The 10,472-nt window shown below is 38.0% G+C and overlaps 1 protein-coding gene across 1 annotated transcript; it reads right to left on the bottom strand.

Moving 5' to 3' along the window:
- Positions 1-537: 537 nt before the first annotated feature.
- LOC120107524 (protein ABC transporter 1, mitochondrial-like) lies at positions 538-7,561 on the bottom strand. The gene is given in 9 exon segments (XM_039120821.1): positions 538-880; positions 882-1,139; positions 1,461-1,577; positions 3,360-3,469; positions 4,677-4,836; positions 5,183-5,341; positions 5,579-5,731; positions 6,104-6,329; positions 6,854-7,561. Coding segments are annotated over 9 exon segments (1,851 nt in total). The 5' UTR covers positions 7,390-7,561; the 3' UTR covers positions 538-748.
- Between the last annotated feature and the right edge of the window lie 2,911 nt (positions 7,562-10,472).

Raw genomic sequence — 10,472 nt, 5'->3', positions numbered from 1 at the left:
ATTTCTTTCAAATGGACTTTAGATCTGAGACGAGACAGTTCCCTTCTTCCTCTCCTCTTTCTCACATTCTCTACTTGTCTTGTAACCATTATCAATCTCTAGTTGCTGGCCGAAGCGATGGATGAGATTGGGTGGTAGAAACACTAGCCAAAAAGAGGCAAAAATAGGGGAAACTAAGTTCAAGGTAAAATCCACCTACATGTCACTTTTACCACATGAACAACTTCTTGATAGCATATGATAGTATATGAACATCTATATCACAACCACCTAACCGAAGTCATAACCAGGGTATCAATTATAAAATTTTAAAAGTTCGATGACCTGACTGCCCTAAATTAAAGTTTAGAATAAAAATGAAAAAGCCATGTAAGTTTAGAATTTTTACCATGATTAATCCAAATTTATTTTATTTTTTTGTTGCTCCAAAATTTTTATCCCTATCTAAGCGGATAGGAAAAGAGAAAGCACTCTAAAACAAAATTGAGGTGTTCTGTAAAAAAAAATGTATTTGTAAAAATATAATTAAAAAATAGGTAAGGTAGAATCAAGGTTTTCACCAATATTGCACTCCGGGCAAAAAGCATCAAGAATGCACAAGCCTATACAAAGTATTTTGATTGAGTAGGCCATACACCAAGTTGACGCCAAATATTGATGCCAAATCAAAAAATGGTCTCAGAAAAATTGATCTGCCCGCTGCAGCACAACATTATTGTATTGGTCAAGAATAAGACATCACTATAGATTACACTGAACTGGACAAAATCTCAGCACCATCGCCGCTGAATTGGTACCGTTGGTAAACTTGTAGCAACAACTCTCTGCATGGCACCACAGCACCGAGTTTGATGCAAGCCAAGAATGCACCGGAGAGTTTTCCTGTGCAGACTGTAGGCCTCATCAGGTGGTGGAGTAAGCCTGTGCTTCAGCATCGTTGCTCCGAGGTTGGAGATGCTTTGAGCGATGTTGGTCAAACGGAAGTCATAGCCACCTGGTTTCGAGAAGGGTAGCCCCACAATAAAGCCAGCTTGGACATGAGCCTCTAACATAACCTCTGATTCCTCACCTGTAAGGAAGCCTAGCCTACGGGACATTTCTATCACGGCGTCTCTATCATTATTTGCACAAGCCATTACCTGCTCATTCAAGGTAAATTAATTTTAGCACCAAGAGCCGAAGGAAAAAGTTTCTTTACAAGATACCACGTTTCCAACATGTTTTGGAAAAGTGAAAAGTTTCAATCCAAAACATGATTTTAAGCATTATCTTTGATACATTTCACCATCTCCGATGTTATTGTAGTTTCAGATATCTCGTTATAGCTTGGAACCACAAAAAGCATTAAAATTATAATTGCAGACAGATAAGGATTTAAAGTCCTGCATAAAGATTTAGTGAGGAAGTAGTCTCTTTGAAAACCTCAGAAAGTGACTACATGAAAAATGCAGAGTGCATACCATTCGCAGGTAGTCATCTACAAAATGTTGTGGGTATTCATGAGCTGCCCCAAAGTCAATGAGATTAATCATTTTTGCAGTCTCATCATAAAGGAAGTTCCCCCAATTTGGATCCGTCTGAGAAAAAAATTAGGACATCATTACAGAGATGCACAGGATAAAGACGAACATAAGAGATTAACTAGGTAAACCAAAAAATTGAAAAACTAACTGAACTGATGCACAAAATCATACAAGCCAAATTCTGCAATCTTAGGATAGTTATTACAGCATCAGCACCCTTTCAAGTATGGAACTATCAATAACAACCAAATGTACATCACATAAAAGTATGATGCTCCAAAAATATGAAGAAAAAGAAAAGAAATTGTATATCAGATATCAGGTTGGGGCATCCATGATAAATTTTGTGCCATTATTTGGAAAGGAATAGCAAAACTCTTTTGAGGAAGTGCAAAATAACTATTCAATGAGGACATCTTTCACTGATAACCCTAAGAAAGGGATAATAAGCTAAAACTTGATTCATTGGAATATCTTGCAAAACCACCACATGCACATGCATGCACAGACATTTGCATATGTTTCATGCATGCATCATGCATGTACGACCAAAACATTTGGACATAGTCTTAACAATTTAAGGTCCTGTTTGGGATTGCTGTTGGCAGTAAAGCTTTTAGAACTTTTAGAAATTGAGCTTTTGAAAAATAGAGCTTTTTGAAGTAGAATTTTATAAAAAGCTACTGGTTGTTTGGTAACTATATTTCTAAAGTGTTGTGAAGCTTTAACATATGTTTGGTAATCAAAATGAGAAAGTGCTTTTGTTATGATAAAATGACAATAAAAGATATTGCATAGCATTGCATAGTGGAGTATAATATAATATAATATTACATATTATTACGTATTTAAACATTATTATTTTGTATAATATTATTATAATATAGTATAATATAATATTGAATACTATAGCATAATAATATAACATAATATGATATGATATGATACAATAATGTATTATTAATAGTACAATATTACTACAATATAATATAATGTAATGTACTATTATTAGAACATGACATAATATAATATAATATTATATAGTAATATTGTATATAATATAACAATATAATATAACAAATTAGAATCTAATTTAATAATAGATTATAATATAATAGATTATATTATATTATAGTGTAATAATATCATATTATTATTAAATATTATTATATTAGATTGCATTATTATAATATAATCATATAATATAATATAATATATTATCTTGTTATATTATTAATAGTATATTATAATATTATATTATATTATCATAATATAACTATTATTGTTATAATAATATAATATTATGATTGTAGTAATATGTTATATTATGGTTATATTATAATTATTTATTACTACAATAGTAAAATATATTATTATATTATGATGTAATAATAAAATATAATGTATTATACTATTTTATTAATTTATTATTATATTATATTATATTTATAGTATAATAATATATTATGATATGATATGATATAATATAAGATATAATCATGAGATTTGTTGGTGGGCTTTTTGGTCATCAATTTTTTTTTATTAAAATCAAAACAGCTATCCAATATTGGCCAGAAAGCACTTTTGGAAAAAAGCTTCAAAATAGAGCTTTTCCCAAATAGATGTTTTCAGCTTTCCAATAAAATTAAAACAACCTTCTGATTTTTTACTAAATACTACTATACCATCTAAAAATGCTTTTAAAGGGCCAAAAAGTGCTTTCTAACTCACCAAAAGCTTTGCCAAACAAGGTCTAAGTCTCAGAAGAACACACTAGGGGATTGAAGCGTTTATTTGATTTCAAGGACATAAGTATATAATAGGGCGAGATCATGCCTGCATGAAGCGGAAAACAAATAACTCCTTCAAAGTCAGCTCAAGCAATTTTTCCCCAACATAGTTACGAGTTTCCTGACTTAGTAGTGCCACCTTATCAATTGGAATTCCTGAGCATAGTAAAACAGGAAGTCAGAAAAACTGGTTAACATGAAAAACTGCATTGTCTATCAAAACTTTTGACCTTTATCCATGATGAAAATGCTGCACAAGCATATAATGATTTTTCTTATTAATTATTAACATAAAACAAATAAATAAATAAAACTTTGAGAGGAATATGACTTGTCTTTTCGCAAAGAGAAAAGTTCAATCATTAAGCAACTTGTCATGACTACCAAAATTTCAGCATCGAGAAAGCCTACAAAGCTTTTCCAAGGAATATACATCTTCAGCCAGACAAGTACACTTCAAACTCAAAGAAATGCAATTCTCAGTTTTCATTTGAGAACTCAACTATTACATATTTCCAACAATGAAATAACCAAAATGTTTGAAGAAAGATCTAAATGCTTGGTCAGAATAATACTAATAAATGGGATAAGGAGCATAGTTTTAGCATGCGGGGGAAGTGATACAAAATTAATATGCTTCACGGGATGGTTAACAAAGACTCAAAATAGTCTGTCACTCAATTTTATCTTCCAAATTACCCATGCATTTTAATGCCTCTTAGATCCAATCTCCAAAATGCAGAGTGCAGATATACAGAAATTGAGATTAAATTCCCAAATGGAAAATATAGAGAGCAACAGTTTCTGAGAAGGGGAGCCTAACAACGTGTGCAAATAACAAGGATTTATCTAGTATGAAATCAAACTCTTGCCATACATTTTTAAAGTATTCAATATTACTAGCTTCATATACGCTTCCATGCTTCAGTTAGCACTAGTGATTTTATATTATTTAATAAAACATTGCAAGAATCAGCTTAATCTAGGTTTATCTTTCCAAGTGCAATCACAAGCAGTCGTTAGGAAAACAAACAAACAAACTCACAAATCCATGACCCCCCATTGAAGCAATTGGTGCCTTAAAATCTCAAGAAAATGAATTAAAGCAAGAAGAAGCAATAATAGTACACTTCATCATAAATGTAATCAATACAGTAAAGAAGTCAATAGAATACTTATGTAATACTGTTAGAAACCTATCCTATAAATGATAGAGACAATGAACATTATCTTTCATATTACAGCCAAGCATACCTCAGGCTCAGGATACACTAGAATACACTAGCAAACTGGGATAAGATCAAGATTCCAAAACTTTCAGTTATTTAGAAAAGAAGAGTGATACAGAGCAGATGTCTATTACCTGTTACAAGCTCTGTTGTTAAAACTCTTCTGCTTGAAATCTCATCAAAGACCATAGGAACATAGAATCCTTCTGAACCAGACAGTAGCCCACGGAATCGTTTTTGATTTGTGGCTTCCAACACATAATCACATTCTCGAGATAGTTCCTCTTTTGCCACCTGCAAAAAGTTCAACATTACCCATGATTATTTTTATAATTTAACACAAAAGTTTGTTTCTTTCCTTCTTTAGAATTATGTCTTGAGGCATTGAGATCTACAAAGATTGATATTTGGGTTTTAAAATTGGAAATGAAAGAAATCTGAGACTATTTGCAGAATCGAAGTAAATAATGTGTTTGAACAATAGTACAAGAGTGTTCATGGTTGCTAAATACTTGGAAGGGCAGCATAAATTTTATTGTTGAATGTTTAGATGGTTGAAAAGCAATCAGTTAATTTAAGAATAATTAAAAATTTTATAGGGAATCAACATCAAAAATGCTATCACAATGAATCAATTTACCTTCATAGCTTTATCAAGAAAAAGCCCTTTTGGGATGAGATTTGTATAATCTAGAAGCCGCCTCACATTCTCAATATCGCTTTCAATGCTATCTGCAACACCAGGATACTGTATTTTCATAGCAACCTCCAAACCATCCTTCATAACAGCCCGGTGAACCTGAAAGGAAGAAGGTAAATCAGCCTTTCAAAATCAAAGTAAACATAAATCAACTGAACCAAATTCAGTTAAAATTAGATTAAACAGATTGGAAATTGGAGATGTAATTACTAAGCCTTTTAAGAATTGCTTTCTTTGATCTTGTGACATGGCAAAAGGAATGAATAACTTCGAGAGAAGAAGAAAGATAAGTATAAGCTACATAGTTAACATTAGATGGCTTGGGAATGAAATGACCTGTCCAATACTAGCAGCAGCCAATGGCTCATAATCAAAGCTCCTAAGTTTAGATGACCAATCAGGACCCAGTTCAGCATCCAAGACATCATTGAGCTGGCTCCTTGGCATCACATCAGCGCCTTGACGAACTATTTCTAAAGCTGCCAAAATCTGCATCAGAAAAAAAAGAAGAAGAAAAAAGATGCCATAAATGCACTTATGATAAACTTAACGCAGTATACATAATTCCATGCATTAATGGACAATGGTGACAGCTTTTGGCTAGATATAGAGAGTTTCCTCACAGTTCTTGTTCCAATAATATTGTTATACTTGAAGAAAAATCTGAAGTATCAATTTTGTTATATCATCAAATCCATTATACCAAACCATAGACACATGCAAGAAGATTCAATACGCTGTTTAGTTTCCAAAGAATATGGTCCACAAGAAATCAACTCAAGTAAATTATTTAGCTTGTATTAACAACAAAAATGCATAGCAGTATAGCACTAAACTAAAAGCCCGAGAAACGAATAATACCGGTGCTGGCACAAGGGTCTCATCCTGGATGCTCAACATCTGGCCCAATTTCAGAGCAGCCCCCCGCATTCTACACAGTGCAAGCGCCAAACGTTCTGCATTTTGCTCCGATAAGAATGGTGAAAGGACAGGCTGCTTCTCATCTGATTTCGGCGTACCAAAGACGATTCTCTTTGCTGATTCTTGGATTGTACCCCATGCAAGCCCAGCTCCCAGACCAGCAAACCTTCGGAATTACGAAAAAGAGATACATCTGAGCTCATGACATCCAATAATGAAGATTATATTTTTTACCAAACTTAATACACAATGAAGTGAAATATCGTTCCTGATGATGATTTATCCCCTGGAATCTCCAAGTTCCAAGCACAGAATAAATAGGATTCACATTTTAAAAAGAAATGGGTTAAATCAACACTTTAAATCCTTGAGCAGTGTCAAAAGAACATTTATACAAACGAATTATATTATCAGCGGGACTACCTGAAACTGGAAATCTCACGTTCAGTGGAGATTTACCCAGGAGAATCTGCAAAACCAGCGAAGAGCAGAACTCACTAATGCTATCAAAAGGAAGCACTTTGCCAATCAAAATTAGTCTTTTTGAAGGCTCTAGAAGTTGTCTTCATCTAGAAAACATCATCGATTTCGTCTTGTAATGGGAATTTGAATCAAGGTTTAACGTTACAGAAGAAAGTATAAGAATAGCTAATTGGTTACCATATGGATGGAGGGAACGGCTTGACTCACCCAAAAGCTCTGCTAAAAGGGGTCGATGGGACTCTTCTCTCCCGCGGCCGTCTCCTCTTCAATGGAGCAACTGCTACATTATTTTCACCACCATCACCATCGTTTCTTCCCCTCGAAGTGTCCAAAATTTGATCTTTCTGCTCACAAGTTCCGTCCAAATCCCTCAATTCGCCGCCAACCTTGGCATCCTTGGAATCCTCCAAGGTGATGACTTTCTCTTCGATCCCCACCGCCGGAGCCTCCCTGGAACCGTCCTGCTGAGGCTCGGATCCCGCGCCGGCCTTCTCGGAAACTTGGTCGTAGAAGTAAACAATGGACTCCTTGGTCCGAGGGGCAGAAACCCGATGGGGCCTCCCTCTGGTGAGCCCGGCGATATCGGTGCCGGAGACCACGGCGCTCTTGAGGGTTCTGGAAATTAGGGTTTCGAGGTCGCCGGCGCGGGCGGCCTCGAGGGCTGGGGACCGGCGGGCGGCCTCGAGGGCCACGAGGGAGACGCCGCGGAGGAGGCGCCGGAGGTCCTGGAGCGGCGGTGCCATGGGCGGGGGAGGGGATGCTTCTTAGCAACGGGCGCTCTCGCGCGCTAACGTGCGCTTGCCGAGGCGGAGGCGCGCCTATATGCGCGCCGCCGCTGGGAGAGGAGAAGAAAAGAAGCGTGGCGGGTGTCACGTGGAAGCTCTTCGCCCGCGTTGCATGTTACGCTCGGATCAAGCCTGAGAACTTTTCTCAGCCCCCCGCCTGGGAGTGCGGATCCCCCAGTTTTGCATGATGTGCACAGACGCCGTGGAGACCATTGAGCATGTCCTCTTGTAGTGTCCCAGGGCTAGGGAGATATAGAGGAGGTCACCTGTTCCTCTTCCTTGTTCAGTGGAGTCGGCACAGAATTTGTTACATTTGCTGAGAGCTTCCATGCGGAGCCCTAGGTTCGCCCAGGCGGGGATACTTAGAGCATATCTGGCCTACCATATTTGGTTGGATCGGAATGCATGTTTGTTTGAGGGCAGGAGGTTCACGACGAGGATGGTGGTGGACAGAGCTGTGCTTCAGGCTGGGGAGGTTTCTTCCGGTCTCGACTTGTGTTCTCTTGGGACGGCCAGGGACATCTGGGGTACTCATTGTGCTGTTCTAGCACCCAGGTTTGTGTTTGCTTCTTGGGTGCCCCCACCCCCTGGTTATCTCAAGGTGAGTTTTGATGGTAGTGTAGCATTAGAGGGCAGGTCCGGCGGGGTTGGATTCGTCATCAGAGATCATCTTGGACGACTGGTAGTGGCGGGTGGCCGATATACGCCTGGGCTCACAGTAGTGGGAGCTGAGCTACGGGCAGCTTGGGAGGGCATATCCTATGCGAGGCGGGTGCTTGGTACTAGGCGGGTGCACCTCGAGGGGGATTCCTCTATAGTGATCGATTGGATTCAGGGTGCGGACAGATTTGGTGATGGACATCCTCTCATTCGTGAGACCCGCAGGATGGCCCTGGAGATGGACGATTTTGAGGCAGTACATGTTTTCCGGGAGGCGAACAGTGTGGCAGACTGGGTCGCCTCTTACGTTGCACGACATTCAGGAGAGATCTGTTGGACTTCCACGGTAGAGCTCCCGCCCCTACTGTATTTTTTGCTTTCTTCTGATATGGCAAGGTGTACTCACGTTAGAGTTATATGAAATTGCCGTTTACACCAAAAAAAAAAAAAAAAAAAAATCTATAGAATCCCAATAATATTTTTAATATACTCCCACCAACATTGTAGCTATTCGGCAGAGTTTGGAATTGTCGTTGCTATTTTAAAACGAGCTGGTTCGATAGGTCCAGAGCAGGCCGGAAGAATGGCGGGCCACATCTTTATTTATGATGAATAGATTGATGCTGATCAGATCTGTACTTGGTTTCATGCCCATCTATCTCATGGCAAACACGGTGGTGCCAATGACAGTGCTATTGAAGATTGAACGGCTACTTAGGACTTTTTATGGGGCTCGCATAGTGGTGGTCAGAGGGTACATCTAGTGGCATGGGAGAGCATCTGCCTCCCATTTAATAAAGGTGGCCTTGGGGTTCTGTTTCTCCGGGAGAAATGGGAGGTGCTCATTGCCCAGCATGCAATTTGATTCCTTTTGGAGCCACAGGGGTTCTGGAGCCGGATCATGGCAGCCCGCTATAGGCGAGTGGGCCCTGAGGCACTAGCACACGGGCAGAGATGTTTCTTTCTATTGCGAGAGATTGCGAAGTACCTGCTATAATAACCCCTAAATTTTTTTTTATATAAAAAAGGATAGAATAGTCCATTAAAATTGATATAAGGGGTAAAATTGGAAAGAATCAAAAGATAATGACATAGTTGTAGATGCGTTGAAGTGGTAAGGGTAAAATTGGAAAGAATCAAAAGATAATGACATAACAATAGATATGTTGAAGTGTTAGGGGCAAAATGAGAATTTAATAATATTAAACAAACGATAAATAGTGTTTGATGTAACTTAATTCATGGGTTTGAGCTGGCTGAGGCGTTGGATTGAAATAGAGAGGGGGGAGTCTGAGGCGACAGAGGGGAAGAAAAAGAAGAAGAGGAAAAGAAAGAAAGAAAAGAAGAGGAAGAAAAAGAAGAAAAAGGAAGGGAAGGGAATTCCGATTGCGCTGCCAGTTGAAGGAAAAAGTGTATATCTCCTTCCCCTCTACGCAAGGACCTTGATTTCCAAAAAGAAAAGGTAAATATCCGTCCCTATCTAGTCTTTTGATGACATTAGGTTATACAAATGGTGGATGTAGTCTAGAGAGGTCGGATAAGGGTTGTAGAGGCGGTTAAAAGAGGAAGAATCGGATTTTGACAAATTTTTCTGGCACTACGGAAAACTGTGTTGAAGTTCCAACTTCGGTGAATTATTTCGGAGGCCAATCGGCCTCCGATGGTGATGCATGTTACCTTTTTGGAATTCCCTATGAGTGTAGAATGTTAGGTAAAAATTTCATCAAATTTGGAGTCTGGAAAGTGGATCAAACCCGGGATGAAGTAACCAGTTGTCGGTCCAGATTACTGTTCATCCGGGTGGAAAAATAGGAGATTTCATGCTATAATAGGGTATTAAGCCTAGATTAAGCTAAGGGGACCTTGTACTCATGCAAGGAAATTCCTAGTACACATAAATGATGAGTTAATTAATAAAAAAAGAAAAAGAAAGACAGAAAAGAAAAGATTTAGGGAACGGGGGAGTTGAATCAATTAAAGTTTCCTATATTATAATTGGCACGTAGATTATGGCCCTTGATACGAGACTAAATGTATTGTAAATACATGTCACAGTTGGGCAAGAAGCTAGGGAACAAGAGAAAGAAGTTCCTCCCTACTTGCTGTAGATTTTTTGTTGACCCCCTAATAGATTTTGATGAATACAAAACACTAGAGTAAAATTCCATTATATCTTAACAATTTAATTGAGAAATTCATGTGTTTTATTAAGAATATTGTTAAGAAATGTCTAGGCAAGTTCCCATAATTTTTATGAATTTATTGAAGAATATTTTGAGTTAAAGAAAACAGATCAGGGACAGCCGAGACGTCTCCGGATAGTTTCAGAGACGTCTCTGGCACAAACAGGAAGAACCGGCACACTTGGAGACGTCCCCGAC

This window comes from Phoenix dactylifera, unplaced genomic scaffold (genome assembly GCF_009389715.1).
Source record: "Phoenix dactylifera cultivar Barhee BC4 unplaced genomic scaffold, palm_55x_up_171113_PBpolish2nd_filt_p 000889F, whole genome shotgun sequence".
Classification (NCBI taxonomy): domain Eukaryota; kingdom Viridiplantae; phylum Streptophyta; class Magnoliopsida; order Arecales; family Arecaceae; genus Phoenix; species Phoenix dactylifera.
This window is presented reverse-complemented; position numbering and strand designations above follow the sequence as displayed.